This window comes from Calypte anna, chromosome 19, assembly GCF_003957555.1.
Source record: "Calypte anna isolate BGI_N300 chromosome 19, bCalAnn1_v1.p, whole genome shotgun sequence".
Classification (NCBI taxonomy): Eukaryota; Metazoa; Chordata; class Aves; order Apodiformes; family Trochilidae; genus Calypte; species Calypte anna.
The window spans coordinates 4,231,966-4,253,477 of NC_044264.1; the positions used below are offsets into that span (position 1 = coordinate 4,231,966).

The 21,512-nt window shown below is 40.7% G+C and overlaps 1 protein-coding gene across 2 annotated transcripts; it reads right to left on the minus strand.

The window, feature by feature from the left end:
• Positions 1-379: 379 nt before the first annotated feature.
• YWHAE (tyrosine 3-monooxygenase/tryptophan 5-monooxygenase activation protein epsilon) lies at positions 380-20,421 on the minus strand. Of its 2 annotated transcripts, XM_030462181.1 has the most exons (7): positions 20,218-20,421; positions 12,534-12,733; positions 7,152-7,258; positions 6,120-6,326; positions 5,164-5,300; positions 2,834-2,880; positions 380-1,381 (listed from the first exon to the last, which is right to left on the minus strand). In XM_030462181.1, exons 1-6 carry the CDS (start codon positions 20,279-20,281, stop codon positions 2,873-2,875), a joined length of 723 nt encoding a protein of 240 aa, XP_030318041.1. In that variant the 5' UTR covers positions 20,282-20,421; the 3' UTR covers positions 380-1,381; positions 2,834-2,872. The 2 variants fall into 2 exon arrangements, with proteins under 2 accessions (XP_030318041.1, XP_030318040.1); XM_030462180.1 differs by lacking the exon at positions 2,834-2,880.
• Between the last annotated feature and the right edge of the window lie 1,091 nt (positions 20,422-21,512).

A 21,512-nucleotide genomic window follows, 5' to 3' on the forward strand; every position in this document is an offset into this window, starting at 1 on the left:
TGGTTCTTAGACTCAGAATTCTTGGACTCTTGGACAGGAGATTATTCCCATAGGGAGATTTTTCAGAACATGTGCTAAGGAGGGTAGGCATTAAGATAATGTGTTTGTCTCCTCTCCATCTACATAACTGGACTGGATGAAGGGTACTGTAAGGGGAACACACAACCTGATCACAGCTTTTTGTGCATTCAGGTAGGGGAAGGTGGAATAAATGGTGTGGGAGAGCTGCTGTCTGGCTCCCCCTGTGTGCACTACTTATACCTAGCTTATGTCCAAAGAGCAATGCTGTTCCTTCTCTCTCCCCCTCCAAATGTTCCTATTGCAAGCAACAAAGGCCATTTATTCTTGCTGAAATAACTATAAAAGAATCATAGTAATATTTGGCATTTTTAATTTAGGTTTGTTTTATTTAAGTTTAATGTTAATTCCATGCTGTGTTTCAGTAAGAACAATACAGATTCTGTATCTGTGGCTCCAGTCAGATATCCAGTAGTACAAATTAGCTTCAAGTTACACATACTGAACAAAAGAGGTTGAGCGAGCGAAGGGAGATGGGGCAAGGGGAGGGAGAAAGAAAAAATATTGAACACGCATGCAGGCTTATCAATGCCACCTTCAATGCTAACCTGCTTTGAGGAAAAGTAAAGAATAGGCAAGAATGAGCAGCCACGGATTGTTGAACTGTTACCAGCACCATGATGTTCAGCAACATTTCAGCAGTTTGGAAACTTTTGGTTTTTTTATACAGTAAAACCACTACAATATATGTCCCAATGCAACCTGTAACTTCAAGCTAAACACCCAATTAAGTTTAAACATTGGTATAAAATTCAGTTTAAACAGTTATAAAAAAAAAAAAAAAAAAAAGAAAAAAGAAGAAAAATGCCACCATATGTGCTCTACCTTGCCATAACAATCCTCTTTCCCCTACAAGTCTAAGGGCCCTCAGGTGGAACATCCACTTCTAATGGCAACCTCGCCACGCCTGGCAGGAGAAAATACAGTAATGCTGAAAGAGCCTTTACTCAGTCCTGTTAGTGTCTTAAAGAACCTAAAAGCTGGCACCAGTAAAATCCACAGAAATTCACTCTTGCCTTTAAGAACTTTTAAACTGTGTAAAAAAAAAAATAAAATTAAAAAAAAAAGAAAAAAAAAAGAAAAAAAAAAAAAGAAAAAAAAAAGAAAAAAGAAACCCAACGGGGGGGGAACCTAAATTCTGAGACCCAATGTAAAAGTCAGATTTGGTGGTTCTCAGAGTGACACTGAGGGTTTTTGTGGGGAAGGGGAAGGGTGGTCAGAGATGGGTTCTCTTGTTGGCCTTTTGTGTCTCACTGGTTTTCATCTTCCACATCCTGCAGCGCTTCTTTATTCTGTTCTTCACCTATGAAAGTGTTAAAAGGAAGGAATATGTTAACTTTTAGACAGACTGCAGAATGACTTAACAAGCACCTAGAGATTAAGTTTCATGCAGGTACACACACACTTGCTCACACGCTTGCATAAATAACACACACACACTCTCCCAACAACTGGTTCTGGAGTGAAGAGTTTCCACAGAAATTAAGCCTGAAATCACCTCCTCACATTCCATACAGAACTGCAGCACAGGTTATTAGAAGGCGTACTCTGACAAACAAAAAAACCACCATTTCTGAAACTCAAGACTGTGGAAGTCACCAGCCCTGTTGATCCAGAGGTGAAAAGCTAAGACAGAAGTCATTAAAATGGCTGCAGCTCAATATCCTTAAATCAGAAAACTCCTTCCCCAAAACCTCCTCTGTACCCCAGAGAATGCTAAGGATCTCTATCTGTTCACCAGCTACAGAAATTACGTTTTTATTAAACTTTTTTCTGCCCAATCCACTCAAGTCTCAACAAAGCACTGCAGTCAAATTTATGAAGTAACACTGATGATGTGCATTAAAGGTGCCAGAAGAAGTGTGAAAAATGTCTCTACTTCAAGTCCATCATGACATGAAACCCTAGGCTTGAGGGCTATTAAGGAAAACATCTTGCGGAAACCAATTTCTCTTGAAAAATGTCCAGTTTCCATCTTCAGCTGCCCCTGGGAGAGATGCAGGCAATACCTTCTGTACATCTTTGCCCCATTTCCGCTGCGACAGGAAAAAGTTTAATGTACTTCAGCTAGTGCAGTATCACATGCATGATTAAGTTTAATTGATAAGAGAAACTGAAAAATGTTTTCTTTACAATTATCCTTAACCATGTGAAATGGTACTCTCTCCAGGGCAATGAACAAAAACTACCCATTCAGAAAAAACCTAGTTTACAATTAAACCAATCAAATGAGACTAATGACTTTCAGCCTGCTCAGAGCATGTCCAGATTCACAATTATCACCAACTACAACACAAGAGATTTTTGGAGAGGTGGCCTGGGCACACAAGACATCTGACATTCAACAACAACAAAATTTACATTTAAAATTACGTAACAGATCACTTGAGAGAGGAAAGCAGAGGCCCTAACCCAGGAAGACAATTAAAAGAAGATCTGAGCATGCTCTAGCCAATGCACTTAAGCAAATACTCCTGTAACAGGCAACAGTGAGAGTACTTTTCATGCCCAAGTATTCTTAATATCCATCCAGGTATGCAGCTTAATTCCCAAACATGTAAGTTACTCTGATCTTAGTCAAGCATGTTGGACCTGGGTCGGGGTAACAGGTCATAAATTGATCAAACATTGCTTAGCCTTGGAATGGAGTCAAAGACACAAGCAGTTCATCAGCAGCAGTGACAGAGGCAAGCAAGATTAGTGACTGGAAGAAAACTGATGCTGAGAAGTTCAATGAGCCATGAAGACGACTTACAAAGTAGAGTTTTTAGGAAATGAACAGTTGGACTTTCCTTTAGGAATCTATACAGCAGGAAAGAAGGGGAAAACAGGAATCAAGTGAAGACGACATTACGAGCATGAAAATAAACTGAACAGCTAGTCTGTGACATGGTTAAAAGATACAGTAAATGAGATGGAGTAGTGTAGCAGCCAAGTAACACCTGGTTTTAGAAAGTTATTCCCTGCAACCTACACAACTGAAAATCTCCACCCATCTTTCAAAATGCCACTAATAATTTTTAACCAGTCTTCAAAGGCTCCACCCTGTTTTGGAAATACAGCATTGTGGAAGCAGCAGATTTAAAGGCACTCAGTGTATTAGCATTGCATGAGGAAAAGAGAAAACAAATTGCACCTCTGTCTAAAAGATAATGCATAAACACCCTATTCCTTCTGGACCCAAAAAACTGCTCCACTGTTTTAAGTGGTTCTGCAGTACTCCTAATTTTGTAATCATTACCTTTCTGGCATGCATCATAAACAGTAACTAGGAGACTCTAAATTCTTCAGAAAGAAGAAAAATATGAATTTTCTATGCTATGGGACTACTTATGAAACAAGAAATGTGAATTATGCAACAAGAAATACAAAGAGCCTCTAAATAGTCTTGTTGCACCTCTACAAAATACCTGATACATGTCAGTCAGCTGTGATGCAAATAAAAGCTTTTGGAAGATGTTCTGATACTGTCTCACAATGCCAGCTCAGCCGTGTTACTTTGCTGAAATGGCTTCCTCAGTGTTTCCACAGAGCACCAGGATATCTGACTCCATTAAAAAAATGCAGAGAGACATCATCTTAATTGTGAGAATTGGGAATAAATTTCTTTTTCCAGTACCTAACCATGGCAAGGAAGGTATCTAATAACACCTGCAGGACTGAGAGCAGAGCCTATGCACATATATCCTGCTGCACCTTGGGATAATCTTGCATTTCTGAGAGCAATCTGTGATCTCCTGCAAAAACTGGAGCACTAGGATGTAGGGTGACCTCAAAGCCACAATCCCACACATTTAGTTTTCCCTGTTCTATCAGAAGCCCACAGAAACAGAGAATTTGACCTGCAACACTCAATACTCATGATCTATGACACAGAACCTATCAAGCAATGCTACTTTAAAGCAAACCTATCAATCCTACACAATAATGGGTAGAGACTCTACAATTCCTTTCAAATGGACACTACACCAATAAAGTACTCCAAAGCAGCACTATATGCCTATCACCATGCTTCAACTAAAATCTTAAAAAAAAAAAAAAAAAAGAAAAGGCATTTATTGTCTGAAGCCAAGCAGAAATGTTGTTTCAAACCCCTGTGCATTTCTCAGTACTCAATGTACTTTAAACAGAGTTGATTTTTTCCTCCCCCTGTGTTACAAGACAGGAAGCTCTTTCCACCAGTGTCTCCAAGATAATTTTTGCAGAAAACGTGCATTTATTCTTCCTACAGCACAGGTTTAATTCACTGATAAAGAGTAACTGAAAAAACTAAACAGGAGTAAATTTACACTTCACAGCATAGATAAAAGTGTAAGAGGAAGAAAGTCCATTCAGAAAGCCAAAAGTACACTTTCTAAAATTTAAGTAATTCTCAGATGTTAGTAAACAGAAGCAATTGATGCTCTGCCCTCAAGCACTGCCATATATATATATATATATATTCCCTATCTGCTCTGGAAACAGTTCCCTTCAGGAGCCACTACTGAACATTTTTGGAAATATTAAAGAAAGTATCTCCCCAAGCTTTTTTGTTCTGCTGGCAATGAAGGATTTTTAAAAATCGCTTTTCCTTTTTTCTCTGCAAACTTAATGCTCCATAAGAAGAGTAAAAGATATGGTAAGTGCTGTAAGCTGAGGTGATTAGAATGGTGACAGTGAGCCTTTCACTAAAATGCTTACAGAAATGCTGAGTGACCTTAAAAAGGGGGGGGGAACAGATTCTTTGCAGTACTTCCTTCTGCCCTAGAAATTCTCATCTGGTTGGAATGAAGAGCATGACAAGCTACAAGAAAGAAAAGCTGAGCTAAATGAAGTAATTGCTTTTAAAATAATAACAGGTGACTGAACAGCCAGGTAGGGTGGAAAGAAAAATATCAGTGCTACTAATTCCGTATCTCCTTCTGACAAGTGAAAGCCAAAAAGCTTCTCAAAAAGAAGCCCTGCCAAATAATTCAGTGTTATGAAAGGACAGAACTTCAGGAGAGTCAACTATTAGAAAAGACAGAAGTGAAACACCACAGCAATCTACATTTCCATGCTCTGTTTTCTGGACAGAGATTGGGGACAGCAGCAGAGTTTACTTACCATCACCCTGCATGTCTGAAGTCCATAGTGTCAGATTATCACGTAACAACTGCATGATAAGTGTAGAGTCCTTATAGCTTTCTTCACTCAGTGTATCCAGTTCTGCAATAGCATCATCGAAAGCTGCTTTTGCCAACCTATAAGCACAGAGTAAATTAGATTTAACATATGTTGCTAAAAAGAATCTAGAAGCCCACAAGTTAAAACAGTGCTCTGAACACCCATCTTCCAGTTTGGCTACATGACATTCATAACTACTATAACCTTTTTTTGTTATTATTTAACAGTGTTTAGGTGTTCATCCAGTATCTCCCATCTTCAAATCCACTTTGTGTGCTTAAGAACAGTATCTTTTTATTCAAGAATATTGTTTTTATGACACATTTCTACATCTTGTGGTAAAACTGATCAAGGTCTGCTGAAAGCTTTGAAGAAAGTATGTTGCATAACCTGCAGTGACAGGAATAGAAGACAAACTGCGTCAATCCTCACTTTTATGCTCCTATGAGCAGAATCCCTACATATAGGGGAGCTGCTCTCACTTTGTACATGCTCACAGTTTGCAGAAAATAGTACCGTGACCCCTCTTTCCCTTGTAAAATAGCCAACAGCAAGAGAGGCAAGTTCAAGTCACACCTTTTGCAGGATAAAGGCATACACAGAGTTAACATGGCAAGCAGTTAACTGCCATTAAGTGATCAACCCAAGGTTATCATGATTCTGCTTCTTATATGTGACCTACCCCCATATAAACAAATGGGTCTGGACTCAAAATGGCCAAGTTGAAAACCTTTTCAATGAATTGAACTCAAAACAGAGCAAGTCATCAACTACCATGAACAGGAATAAAGCCAGCCCAGTGTTCCAGCTGAAGAAAAGCACTACTCCAGCAGCACACTCATCTGGCTTGCCTGGTATTTTCCCAGAATTTCTCCATCTTCCCAGGCACTACCTACCTGCAGGCACGATCAGGAGAATTAAGAATTTCATAGTAGAATACAGAGAAGTTGAGCGCAAGTCCTAAGCGGATGGGATGTGTTGGTGGGAGTTCTGTCATTGCAATATCACTAGCAGCTTTGTAAGCCACCAAGCTGTTCTCTGCAGCCTCCTTCCTGTCATTGCCTGTGGCGAACTCAGCCAGATACCTATGGTAGTCCCCCTTCCTGAGAACAGAAACAGTAACCAGTCAGCAGTCCTGATTTCCCCACCAGCCACTAAATGAACAGCTGAGTTCTGCAACTGGTACTTAGATATTCACAAAGGAAGCTGCTGCTTAAGTGCTGTCTAGACAACATGGCATTAGTACTTGACTGAATTTTAAATCACCAGGCAGGGAAAAAAGCAGTTTGAGTTTGCCTACTTTCTTGCATTATTAGTACACAAAATGCTAGTATTACCTTCTCTATCACCAAACCAAGTCTGTACTACTGCATCTCATCTAAATGAGACACGCTTTCAATCTGAAGGACAGAGATGATTCAGCTGCAGGGGAAAGCACTCTGTGATAATTTCAAGATTTAAACTATGCTTCAGAAGGTACAAAATATGCATTAAGCTCGTGACTACAGAAACACAGCCCAAGAATATGTTTCATTAATGCAATTTTGAAGTTGACACTAAGCACATCATCTGTCTACCTAATTTTCTGAGTACAGCTCATGCAAGAGAACACTGAAGCAGGGATGTGATTTCTACATTATTAGCTCAATTAGAGAAAAGTCTTGCTTCTTACATCTGAGAACTGCACAACAGCTTATTTTAAGTTCTCATTACCTTACTCCAAACATCACCCATCCAAAAAACCACACAGGGGGGACAATAATGCCTCAAAGGCTGACATAAAGGGATATTGGTTAGACACGACTAAACTGCCCTTTTTCTTCAAGAGGTTACTGTGGTTGAATGGGCAGAAAACACGTTTAACTGCTTAATTCCCATCTCTAGTTCACATACATTAAGGGGCCCTTGCCTCACAAGAAGATACTTACATTTTGTAATAGAAAACCTTGGACTCGCCAGTGTTAGCTGCTGGAATGAGGTGTTTATCCAGTACATCCAGAATGTCACAACAGATTAACTTCAGTTCAGTTTCAACCTATTAAAACAAACAAACAAACAAACAAAAAGAACCCCAGTAAAATGAAATGAGGAGGCAAGGTTAGCACATAAGGCTATTTCAAAAATATCCAAATACCAAACAGGCAAAATCATAAAAATCCAAAGAAAGGGAGGACATACAGGTGCATTAAGTAAAAGTTCTGCATAATTAGCTGGCACACCAAAGAGGCAAGTACTGGTGTATGATGAAAGGCCTACCCTGGAATACATCTTGCTGGACAGCTGCATTTAGTTTGTCTAATGATGTCATTCCTTACTGCAAGGCTTGCACAACTCATAATTCCTTATATTTTTGATCCTGTAAGGCTGCCCTAAAAGTTTCAACAGTAAAGGGGATGACTGAAAGGTAATGAATACGAATCAGATAAACTCCATTACACCTTGAGGTTATATGGCACCCTCAGAACCAGTTCCTCGTGACTATTTGGGAGGCAAAGCTCTAAGAGAACAGACTTAAGACAAAAATCATGGGTAACAGAATAAAAAGATAGGCCACACAATCAAAAAATGTCAGATACAAGAGGAAAACACTCTCCAAAAGATATAGACTTCAGGAGCAGGCAGAAAAGGCAAAGTGTAGCAGCAGCTCAGAAAAAAAGTAGAAATCATCAAAACTAACAGCAAGATCTGTGGCCAAAGAAAAGAAATATGTAAAGTCTTATTTAAAAATAGATACTGGATTTTAATAGCCAAAGTTGAAACCGTGGTCACACCATCATTTTTTCATATTTAGAATACAAAGCAACGTCTGTAAGGTTGGGTTATACCACAAAAGGTTTCACAACTGAAAGCAAAGAAACTAAGCATACCCAAAAGAGTTAAAAACGGTTGTTTGACACCTAAATTGCCAAAACCAGACTCACTCTGAGCATCCCATGTCATTCACAGTAGGAGTGGTTGGTTAACTGCAGACAGTAACCTATTGCTGCTCTTGATGATTTCACAGTAATTTTCATAACTACAGCTGAAGTCAACTCAGGCTCAAGCTACTTTTATGTACTATGAAATAGAGGTTTTCAAGGAAAGGCATCAACATAATTTAAAAGAAGCTACCAGAAACTGCATGTCACAAGCAGAGCCCCATTCAGTCCACTATCCCTCCCTGTCCTCCCACCCATGCAGTTTGCTTCTTTCTTTAGCATTTTTCTAGCCATGTAATATTTTTATCACTCCACAGCTCCCAAACTTTTAGGGTTTGTAACCACAACACCTATCCTCAAAAGCTGCTAAAGTTATAGGTCCAAAATAAATGTTAAACTGGCACATACATACATACACATACCGATTTGTATAAAATTACTTTAACATATTGGCAAAAGTTCCTTTGAGAGAATTAATCTACAGCAAATTTCACGTACAAGCAATGTCAGAATACCCTAAGAAGGTACCAAAATCTACCAAAGGAAGATTTAAGATGCTATACTTAGAGTTATGTGACAAATGCTTAGGAAGTTGCTGAAATATGGTCACTGGAGAAGAATCTACTTCATATATTCTTGGGCTACAAAAGCTATAAAACCTTTGGCCAGCAGTCAGTTCCTGCAAACTTCTTTCCTCTTGATCCTCTTTTTCAATGACTTCTTTTGCAGAGAGATCTTCAGCAAAACTGCAAAGAATTAAATCAGTTTCTAATCCTCTTCTGTTAAATAACCATACATGTACAAACTTCTATTTCATCTCAGACAGACCTTTTTCAGCTTTGCTTAAAGGATCAATCACACAAGTTATCAGAGATCAGCTTCTGTCCAGAGCAATGTAAACATCCTGACCTAGCTTAGTGTAAAAAGATTTCATAAAAATCAAGTTGATTAAAAAAAGCAACCAAACAACCAACCAAACAAAAACCCTAAAGGCTTTGACAAAAAGGATCTGTTCTAGACAAGAGTGGCTCAATAAGCAAAGCAGCAAACCAGCACAAGAGCCCACATTAAGCCTGTTCAGAGCATTCAGAAAAGGTAGTTTTAGGGTCTACCACCATTCCAGCTCTCAATACAATATCTGGTATTTTAGGACCTGACTGACAGACTGCTCATCCCAATAGATGTGTAGAAGACCCCACAATCTACCTTGCCTCTTTTTATTTAGTGGTAGTGCTGGCTTAAACAGATTCCAGACTGTGTTCTTAGTTCTGCAGATACAAAAGCTTGTAAACCACATAGAGATCTAAATAAGGATTTGAAGCAACCAGGGAAAGGGTAGCCTGTACTACTTCTTTGACCTGTTTTAATACATAGCCCCCAAAATAGCTGCACCTCACAACTGAGATGCAACATGAAACTAGAACAGTAAGAAACAGTTGTTAAAGCCTGTAATTTCCTCTCCCTCACACCCCTGCCAAAACACACAGACAACCCACATTTATGTAAATTCATAACCTAATCTTTCCAAGAAGAGGGGAAGGCGAAGAGATCCTTGAAGCTGGCCCAGAATACAAGACAGGTTCTAAGAGCACTAGCAACACATTCTCACATGCCACAAAGACAGATCAGTAATAGGAAGGTGAATATCTGTCCTGTGCTATTAGGGAAGAGATTTGTTTTTTCTGCAAGGAAGTGACCTGCATTGTGTGCAGACACCATTCTCTCGAGGACAATGCAAGCCTCTGTGTTCTCATCCACAGTGGCGCAGTGAGACAAGAAAGCCAAGGGCTCTACTTTTGTGTATCCAAATGGCCACAGGACCCAGAAAATCAGCCTGGCTACAGAGGAAGCAAGTAAGTGACATTTTCCCCTAGAGCTATGTATGTGTTTCACTACATTTATCTTAAGTGGTTTGGGCAAAGGCACAGCCCAGTAGTTTATGCCTCAGACAAAACCAGCCCAGCCCTACTGTGACAACACCATCACCTTGAGTTCTTCCCCAAGTCACACAGGCTCGTAGCCCAAACAAACTCCACGTACTTTTTAAGAGCCACTTTCCAAATGATAATAAATACAGATGAAGACCTAAATAATCAAATAATTACTTGAACACAAACTACACCTTCCATTTCAACTCAAGCAGCATTCTGTAGCTGAGCAAGGTCACACCTGGTTCTGGTGGTAAGCAAGAGATGTTTTTCTCTAGAGATGCTGGTTCTCTCCAACTCCTCAGTGCTTTAAACATGGCCAGTCACTCCACAGACAAGTGTTCTGATTTTGTTGTTTTCTTGATTATTTTCTTCTTCTGACATTTTCATGCCTGGGAAGGGTCTCCCAACAAAACTGAACTTACTGTGAAAAATGCTTCAATATTGGGTATTTGTTGGCAAGGTAAGCATAACACCTACAACTCTGCTGGGCCTGCACTGGACTTTCTCTCTTCAGAGAAGCACTCAGCATGACAACAGGGCAGCTGTGCTACTGCAGCAAGGGTGACACCATGCAAACCTTTGCAGAAGTTGGCATGGCACTGCACTTCACAAGGCCTCTCAACAGAAACTCCAAGGACTACATATATTTATTTCTTGCACACCAGTCTGTTCTGCATGGTACTTCCTCTCTTTGAAATGGAGATAAGAACAATGATTTTTTTACAGTCCTTTCAAAAAAAGAGGAAAGGTCTTTTCACTATTACAGTCTTTGGCAGAAGATAGTCACCACCCATAAAACACCGTGGGGAACAACCTGGACGCACAGAGCATAAGACAAATTTAAACTACCACCAGATACAGATCAACAAGCTATTGTCTGATACGTTCTGTTAGAAAGACTTCAGACAAGAAATGTTATTTGGGACAGTATGTAACTGGCAGAGCCTCATCCCATCAGCATGCCAGCATAAAATTAGAAAGTCACAACTTCAACAGTTCCACAGAGCAACTGAAACCCTGTGAGTCAACAAAAGTAGTCCAGATCCATTCCTGAGAAAAGATTTCCAAGCCAACACCATTTCCATTGGTGGTGTATGAAACAGTGCCAGGTGATGTAACAGAATCCACTGTTTCTCTTGAAGTGAAGACCTCAACCATGTGCAGATACTTGTCCTGAAATAATGGAGATTATGTCTTTGTAGAAATGTGTGGGATTTAAATAGTACAGAAGCATGCCTGCTCTGCACTAAACCATCATTTAAGGACGGGGGAAGGGAGACAACAACAACTCCCTGTTCTAACAGCTGAAGGTTTCATCAGCCTTTACCGATGAAAGTCAAACCTTGCTCCAAGTTCTCCATTTTAGGTAAAGCTGCAGACTGACTAGACTCAGCTTGAAGTTATGTGCACTAATTTTTTCCTCTCTCTCTTTTGAGAGAGCAGCAAGATCCTAGCAGCTATTACACATCCAAGTTTCACAGCTCATATGACCATGACATCTTAGCATCCCCCATCCCCAGGAATAGAGTGCTTTATAGAGCTTTATTTCCAATTGACTACTTCAAATGATTATCTGTAACTGACCAGCTTAGGGAGAAAAAAAATCCAATTAAAAATCTATTATTAAGAATTAGTTGCTGTCAGAGAAGCTACAGTAGCTCAGTTCATTTCAACATGGTCATAGCTGATTTAATAAGTCTTCCAGTTTAACTGTACAAAACTAATTAGGCAACCATTCTTGTCACCCAACTGCTAAGCACTTAGTTTACAGCAACTCCTGCTAAGATTTACCTGGGGGGAAAAGTAACAGAACAAGGCCAAGGTACACAAAAATCAACTATCACAGTGATAAAATACAAGGTAAAAAAGTCATAGAAAGTCACCATTTGGCTTTACACTGCCTGTCTTTTTGCCAAGAACAACACTAAAGATTCCCTCTCCATCAGCATTTCAACCAACAGTGTTATTTTGAACTCTATAGCACAGAGAGCTGTAATAGCACCAAGCATCAAAGCAACTTTTATCAGAACTGTAAATCTAACAGCCAAATGTCTCCTTTGACATGGTGAATTTTCAAAAAAAAGTTACTTGGGATAAGTCAAGCAAGGAAGGATAAGAATATGGCCTTCTGAGCCATGCAGCTTCACCGTTAAGTGAAGAAGAAAATGCCAGCACAGATGGAATGCTTAGCAGATCAGCAGACACACTGAAGGAAAAGCCCCCCCTTTCTCACTTGAGCCTACTGCCCTTCTGAGTGTTTACACAAGCACACCCAACCTCTCCTATTCACCAAATAAATTTATTCTCCAGACAAGGAACAAACTTCATCCTTTCAATACTGTCACCTTATTACAGGTCACCACACTACAGGCAATCTAGAAACGTAGTGCAGTTTATGGCAAGGTAACAAAACTGGGCCTTAACTAAAGGGCATTATGCTGTACCACCAACTACATCTTACCATTTGCCGATATTCCCGAATCATTTTTAATTTGTCTTCTCCACCTTTGTTTTCTTCTTTCTGTTCAATGCTGCTGATTATTCTCCAGGAAGCTCTTCTGGCTCCAATCACGTTTTTATATGCAACAGAAAGCAGGTTTCTTTCTTCCACTGTCAACTCCACATCCATTCCAGCTACTTTCTTCATTGATTCAACCATTTCTAGGAGAAAAAGATCAGACAATTATTGTCATAGCTGAAGCATCTTTCAAACCTTTCAACAGAAACTGTACACTACTGACAAATTATGAAAATAGGCTCCCTCCTCCTTCCGTACACAATTACTCCTCAGTTTTACACTAGAGTGTTCCAAACAAATCAATTAACATGTACACAAAGGAAGTATCTGATGTTCTTTTAGATGTGTTTGACAAGGATCCCAAAAAGATTCTTTAAATACAGTTTTGTGGGGTTCTTAAGAGGCAGTACAACAATCAGTACAATCCTTGAGGAATACATACTTCTCCAAGTGATTCAGAAAAGGCAATGAATAGTGAGAAAAAGCATGAGCAATTGTAACCTGGCTTTCAGCTCAGTAGGGATAAAATCAAGAATTAGAGAATGCTCCACTGAAGTGTCAACTGGAATACAGTGCAATGTGGCAATTAACTAAAAAAAAGAAATAAAATCCGAATTTCAACAGATGTAGAGAAGTATGGGTACTGTTATTAAGGAAACAAGTGAAAGTTCCAAGAAGAACCAGCAAAAGAAAAGCTAGGTGCTTGAAGAAGTAGCAAGAAAGTCATCCTAAAGGTTACCCAGAGCAACCACATCTACCCATGCCAAGCAGTTATTTACACTATAAATTAACCCACAAAATACACAGCAGTTGATATTTATCGTATAAACATTTCCAAAAGAACTTCTAAACCTAAAGCTAAAACTATCTGAAATAAAGGCTTGCACTCCCTAGGGAAGGTTACAGTCCTTTCCTTACCTAACATTGTTTGTGACATATTAGAAAAACAGAAGTAGAAAGTGTAGAAACTGAGAGCCTCCTGAGACATCCAGGAATCACAGGTTTTGTCCTGCCCCACAGTGCTTCAGTTCATTTGTCACTTACCTTCCACCTTCTAGAACTGGTAGGAATCCCACAGCCAGAAAGTACCACTACTAAATGAGACCAAGCCTTTTTTTACCTATGTTCTTATGACAACACAAGCAACTAGAAACTAACGAAGCTTAACTGTCTTTTTTTGTCCTGGGTGCCAAAACACACAATTTTAACATCAGTTCTTCATACTAGGTACATAGCTTCTCAATGGAGAGGAAAGGAACTGAAAGGTCTTCTCTTCAAAATCCTAATCCTGTTACTACTTAAATACACAACCACAGATCAAAATCCCAAGTATTTTACCTTGAAGATTTATCAGCCTACATACAAAGTCATTGGAAAAAGATTTCCAGTTTAGTAAAGAGCCCAATTTTACTTAACAATACAAAAATCTGGACTGGTATTTTAACAAGAAAAAATAATATTATGCATATACCTTCATCTTCCATGGTAAAACCATAATCAAGTCCTGAAAGTTTATATCTTATAAATAGCCTTAAGAACTTGGGCATTACAAAAGCAAAAGCACACCACACCTTCATCTGCTCCAAAAGAAAACCAATTCTTTACAAAAATAAAGCTATCTATGCCTGTCAACAGAAAAAATATTCTACATTCTAAGTGCAGCATTACCTATCTGGAAGGTTCCATAGGGAGGTAAAAAGCTCAGAGACCATTCAAAACAAAATATAAGTCTGAGATTACATTTCAGTAAGGATTACTGCAGGAATAACAACTCCTTGCACACAAATCTGGAGATGCTTACACAGCATCAAAAAGACAAACACTTGTAGTTTAAGTGGTTAAATTCCAGCCTTTTGGTTGACCTGTGGCTGTTGCTTTATTATACTTGTGTCAGCTCATGCCACCATCACAGCAGATGTGGAAGGATAGGGGAATATTCTAGAGACTGACATGCTTGCCCTAGCTTTTTATCTTTCCCTATATGTTTGCTGCAAGTTGTTGGAAGAAATGCCAGAATAAATAGACCTCTGATGTGATCAAGTTTGTATATTCTTATGGAAAAAGGTATTTAACTGAAACTCAAAATAACTGCCTAGGATACTAAAAAACTGTGTAACAATGCGTAAGTGTCTCACTAAGCATGATGCTGTAACATGTAATTTTTATGTTTGCTTTACGAAGCATCTCGTTAAATGTTGAAGGATAGGGCACTGCTAACCTGGTTTCAAAAATACAGAGTCTACTCCAATGTTATTGCTGCAGTTAACTATCCCTTTCCACCTACACACTAGTGTTCAACACTATTACAGGAAATACAAGAGCTAGAAAATTCGTAAGTAGAGAGTGTGCTTAACTTCCAAAAGAGGAACTACTTAAGTGAGAAAGCTTATTAAAATCAAGACCAGAAAAAGAGCTTCCTGAGTAAAGGTGGACTGAAGATGACTTGATGGCCATCATACTGAAGGCTCAAATAAAAACTTCAGGAAAACCCAAAAGGTGGCGTTACGTACTATGAAGTTCATTTCAACAGAAGCACAGCCAAAGTTGTGTTTAAAAGTTTAATCCTTTCTACTCCCCTTATTGAAGAAAAATAAAGCAGACCAAGATCTTCAGGCTTCTAAGATACTGCCCAGCATTTCAGGAGCTAAAAGCTGCAAATGAGCAATCAGAGTGATGTGAGGATGTGAGGAATATAGGAGAAAAACACAAGTATTCCCACATGTTCACCACAGAAGATCATGCACCATAACCAGTATTCAGACAAGACTCAGTACAACTACTGGTCTTGTACTTGTTCATTCTCAGAATGAACAAAAGATCACCAGTAGCAAGTCACAAGAACTCAAAATACAGTGTCTGATCCTCTCTGTTGCATATAATCAGTTAAGATTTTAGCAGAGGCAACAAACACAAAGTGGCCAACACTATGTCGATTTTCAAGAAAGGTTCCAGCAGACAATCAAAAGGAACTACAGAACCATTAACCTAACACTCACAATGGATCAAGTTACAGGAATTACATAAAAAAAAAACCTGAACAAGTGGGCATATGCATAAACACTGTATTGTAGAGCATGGCCTTGTGTAAATGCAAGTAATGCCTCACAAATCTACTGTGATGCTTTGAATGAATCAAGCATATGGACAAGGAAGACATGATTGATATAGTCTACCTGGATTTCCCAAAGGCATTTGACAAGGTCCCTCACCCAAGGTTCTTTAAGGAACTCAACTGCCATGGGATAGGAAGGAAAGTCCTCACATGGATAAACACTTGGCTGAAAGACAGGAAACAGGGTATGAATGTAAGACTCAAGTGTTCAGACTGGAGAAAGATCACCAGTGGAATCTGTGGAACCAGTGATCTGTGCTGGGAAGCTAACATTTGTAAGGGATTCAGAAAAATGGAACGTGGTAACTTCGTAGTAGCAGAAAACTGATAAGAGCAACTGCAAAGACAAAAAAGAGCTGAAGAAATAAGGGCAAATATTTTTTTTTCATTAATTGATGAGTATAACTCAAGATTAATGTCCACAGATTGCATTTTCCCTAGAACAACCTGCCTTCACCTAGCATCGGTGGATGCTATCCTGTTCACTACAATGATAAGCTCCAAATTCAAGCCAAGCAAAAGTAGGATTCATCTTTCCATCCATTAGGAACTCTTCTTAGCGTGCTATCACACTGGCAGCATTAGATTTTCTCTTAAGAATTCCTGCATTTGGCATGTAAGACTTAAAGAGATGGGTAAACCAGTCCAGCAGCTTGCAGGGAGGTGAGCAGGCAGCTTTCCCCTCTACCCCTAATTCATGCCAGCTCAATACTTCTTTGACCTGTCAACTAACTGATTCAGGTCACTTGCTCAGAAAACAGCTACTCAGAAAAAAAATTATCTTGTTTATAATTTAATTTACAGAACTGAACTGGCTCTAAACATCAGACTAGAACCCAAGTAAACATGAGAAACAGAAAGAGAAAAAAGGACAACTTACTTTTGAAAGTGAGTTATTACATTAGCTCACCCCACTTTACAGCTCTGCACCTTTAGTTTGCAAAAGCATAAAATGAGCACATTTACCCCTGAGCACTAGATTTTTCTCTGATTTTTCTTCAAGGTCTTCAAGTGCTTAAAGTATGCTAAGTAGACTACTGCAGGGAATAAAAAGCAAGGTGCAACTGATGAGGTACTGAAAATTGTTAATTGTACCTTGAGCTTCCAACTTGGAGCATGTCGCATTCATCACACTCTACAAGTTTTGTATAAGAAGCTAACAACTACCTTCTCAGGTTAAGATAACCAGCAGGCAGAGAGGGAGGAAACAATTCCAAAGAACACCCATCCTTCAGAGTGGCATTCACTATGACTTCATGGAGAAAGAAGCAGATTATACTATTCCTTGTATAAGGTTCTTCATGGCTGGTGCAACCAAGACACTTCCAACATTTGATTGACTGACTCAGCCCTGTACAAAACCATACTTTCACCTTTTTGCACTCAAGAGAAACAAATGGGTTAAGGACAAATTATCTAAGCTGCAGTGGTATTTTCCATATAATCAACCTTATGAACTATTATTACAAGTCCTCTCTATTATCTCTTCAAGCTGCCAACATATGCTTTTCTCCAGTACTTTTAATGAAAAAATTAGTTTGAATGCAAACATGGGCAAATGAAGTGTCTCATCATACAATTATTTCCCTGCTTCATTGAAAGCTGATACTAAGAAATACTCAACTGTAATGGACACCAACTCAGCTTCTGGACAATTTATACTTAAATATTATTCTACTACTAACAGCCTTTGAAGAAACAGCAGTGAGATTTCTCACAAAATTTCCTGTACTATAAGTAAGCTTGCTAACATTTGTGATTTGTCATGACATGCCTAAGCAGATCTATGAAGACAGTCATACACCCAAGTCTCTTATCTCTAGACATCAGGGCTTAAGTGCTACTTACACTGCAGAGTACCTAGAAAGTTGTCCCCTAATCTGGGCCAATATCCTGAGGACAGCACAGCTACAGGCCTAGATTTCCAACAAGTCACAAGTACAGCTTCCAAGACTTCATAAATTCCGTAAGTGGGTCAGGTAAGACCAAAGAAGCTGCAGTTAGATGTCAACCTTAAGTGCAACTATAGATGCCATGAAACAAAGAACCTACCCCATGACTCTAAGTCTTGGTGGGCCAGAATTTAATGTTATCTTAACATGTAAGCATGAAGGACTGTCAATCCACTCATATTCAAGTTACACAAGTGATTCGTATTCCAACATCTCTGTAGGTAGTACACACCATTTTATATGTGCCAATTGATAACTGTGACCTTATGATTTTGTATTTCAAAGATCAAATTGAAAAGCAAAATTAAGAATACACTTTCACCATACTGTTTCCCAATTTTGTTCACAGAATTATTAAGTAGTCTCCGCTATGATCTTGGCAGAACTAAAGTATTTCATATAAATGAGAACAAATTATGTCAACAATTTTTAATTGTTTCAGCTAACAAGAATACAGAACTAGATGCCTAAATACGACCTACAGCACATTCTTCCAGGCCATGGACACGAGAAACAAGAAGATGCATTTAGAATGGTTAGCAGAATCAGAGGGTGCACCTTAAATCTGTTTACTCAAATTGATTCCAGAAACCTGTAGAAGTCTAAACACCACAGTATGGATTCAAACATAACCACTTTAGTGCTCCCTCCTAACTGGAAACTGGAAAAATGTCTTTTACATTTTGATCTAGCCAGCTTGTTCCACAAACATTGACAATACTGGTAGAACAGACAGTCCATCAAGACAAAAGCTGCACCAAGGCAAGCCCTACTAATCAATTTTTATTAGTTGACAGAAGTCCGATTGTTTTGCACTGCAGATCTCTACAATGGGGTAGAATCTAATTACTTTCTAAAGAACTGATTTATTGCTAACTTAAGGAAACACCAGAAAGTCATGCCTCAAATGCTCCCAAAGATGATGAATCCTCCAGGACGCTGGCCAAGCATCCAACTTGGTTTTCCACTCAAACCAAAGCCAACACTTTCAGTTGCACAGACTCATCCATACCAGGTGAAGAACCCTTTTCTCCTTACTCACCACACCAACTCCTGGAATGCTGCTGGAAATGAGACTGAGGGTCAGAGGGTCTTCCATACCTTTTCAGGCAGACAATTAAGATACTCACCCTGCCCCAGTTTTCAGCAGAAGCTTCACACTTACTGTGGAATATGGAACGGAATGCATCTTTCTACCCAAGTCAGTTACGTTGTACCCCAACATCTAATTTTTGCAGGGTCAGCTTTTTTCTGTAAGTCCTTACTGTTATTGTGGAGACTGATTCCTCTTGTTTAGTGGAATTCTTAGTTCTACCTTATTTCCCTATAGAACTGTCAGGGAGGGGAGTTAATATTGAGACCTTCATTATTTCTATTTTCCTCCCCCCAGTTTTTATTCAGATATTTTGCAGCAGTACCATCAGATGCCTTCTAAGCACCACTCAGTAAAAATATGTCATTTGGCAGGAATTTGGTCATGTTTTCTACCGAAATTATAAACAGAAAGTATATGCAGTGTCTTCCTATCTCTAAATGAAGTGTAACTCCTCTCACACTTTTTACATACAAGGGTATTTATTTCACTTTAAGTGAATAAACATAAGCACTCAAGGCAAAAGTAACAGTCTCAAAAGAGCAAAATCATTGTGAAAAAAGAAAGGTTCTTTCTATTATATGGAAGAGAAACATGTTTAAAGAAATAGCCACAAGACAGACATTTTGGGGGCAAGAAATACCATTCAGGGTTACTAGGTTCCTCCTACCACTTTTTCTCCAGATATTTAATAATAATCAGGCATAGAAGACAAACTTACAAGGGAAAAAAGGATGAAAGACGATGAGGGGAAAGTAAAATGACCTGCAATGATTTCTACCACATAATGAAAGCATACGTATTTTCTTTAGGCAATGAAGCACCATGTACTCGATCCCTCCAGGGTGAGGTCTCGCTCTCTGGGTTTGCCAGGGGCAGCAGTATCTCCAATGAAGGCAAAGAAAGAAAATCGCTAGCTCCCTCCCCAGGGACCCAACACGGCGAGCAAGCCTCTCCCCAGCATCGCCTCCCGAGGGGCCGAGAGAGCCCGGGCACCCATCTTCCGGAGAGCACTGGGCGTTGTCTGCGCCGAGCCGACCTCAGCCCCACACAGCCGAGCTCGGAGGGGCCCGGCTCGAAGGTACGCAAGGCCCAGGTCGAACAGAACCACCTCGAGCTGCTCCAGTCAGCAGTACGATGAGGGGCAGTGGGGTCTCTTTGTCGGACCCCCGAGGCGGGGGCGGTTCCCCTGCCCCCCCAGGGACTCGCCCTTCGTGGCCGCCATTTTACTCCCGGCTTTTGCCGCCACCGCCCCCCCGAACCGGGCCCCGCCCAGGCCCAAGCCACCCACTCGTTCAGGCCCCCCATCCCCAGCTCCAGCAGCCCCTTGGGGCGCTCCCAGTCGCCATTTCGTCTGTGTCCCCCCCCCCTCCGCTCCTGCCCCCCCTCCCACGCCCAGCCGCCATTTTGTGGCCGCTCCCTCCCTCCCTCTCCCCTTGGCCTTGCACGGCCTTCCTAGCCAGCGCTCACCATCGTAGCGCTCAGCCTGCTCAGCCAACTTGGCCTGATAGACGAGGTCCTCCCGATCGTCCATGTCCTGCAGGCGGGGCGGCGTCGGGGACTGCACGGGGCGGATGGAAGGCGATGGGTCTGGGGGGCTCAGAAGCTACCAGCTCGCTGCTCTCCGGGCAAATATGGCGGCAGCACCTCCTCCCGCTGCATCCGGGCACTTCCGCGAATGCGCGCATGCGCCCTGCCGCTTCCCATGGCAACGGCGGCTCCTTGGCAACGGGCGGGAAGGGGGGGGCCGGGCGGCGGGAGGCGGCAGCCCGAGGGGTGACGGGGCCGGAGCCGCCCGCTCCCCCGCCTCGGGTTGTGACAGGGCAGCGACCGAGAGGGCGCCGTTGTTCTAGGAAGGCGAGAGTGGCCAAGTACGGGGCCGCCGTTGGCGGGGTGGGGCTGCTGGCAGAGGGCCCTGCCTCGCGTGAGGGCGGGCCCAGAGCCAGGCCGGGAGCAGCGGGCGGAGGGAGCTCCGGGGGGTGGGGGTTCCCTGGGTGCCTCTTTCTCTCAGGAAACGTGTTTCTGCTGCACTCGGATGCTTACAGTGCTCTGAATACCTCTGTCTGGGTGGTTCTGTACAAATTATTGTACGTGTTCCGTACACATACTGGGGAGTCTGGAGAGGAGGGAAAGGCAGGGATCAGATTCAGCAGGTTTCTGACACCTGTCTGGGGTGTTTACTGAAGAGAGTATCACCCCTAATGCTATGCTTGATGTTAGGATATGGTAAGTTCATAGTTTTAAAAGGCTAGAGGAATAAGAACTTAATGTTTCACAAGTTCCTCACAGAGTACTTATAAAAAAGAAATTGAGCGTATACTTAAATAATTGAGGTATCTCCTCAGTTTCCAAAACCATCATGGTTTGAGAAAACTGAAAGGCATTATACTTGGCTGGCCTAAATTTCATCTTAAAAAATATGCTCAGTGTAGATCTGAATGAAGTCTATTTTTCTATTGTCTCCTAGGGTGAGCAAGCTGAAGACTCAGCTTTCCTGAGGTAAAAATGTGCACAAAGACCTCTGGGTTTTGATGTACAGCAGAGACTGATCAGGCCCTGGATGCAGTGTCAGGTATAGTTCCATTTACTCTTTTGTATTGGGTCCACTAAAATGGGCTCCTGATGTGTGACTGAACACACGCAGTGAAAGCACAACTTAAAGCCCATTGTTTAAAAACAGTTTATTGTTTTCTGATTAGTTTTAACACATACTATTTCAGTTGGCGAACAAGAGCTTTAAGGTATGTAAAATTAACATCATTTTA

Bases quoted from the DNA above. Each gene is read 5' to 3' on its own strand.
- YWHAE (XM_030462180.1), bottom strand. From the start codon at position 20,281: ATGGACGATCGGGAGGACCTCGTCTATCAGGCCAAGTTGGCTGAGCAG. The intron at 12,734-20,217 runs GTGAGCGCTGGC...TTTTTCTCCTAG, and splicing joins GCAGGCTGAGCGCTACGATG to AAATGGTTGAATCAATGAAG. The intron at 5,301-6,119 runs GTAGGTAGTGCC...CTGTGCTTATAG, and splicing joins TCTCCTGATCGTGCCTGCAG to GTTGGCAAAAGCAGCTTTCG.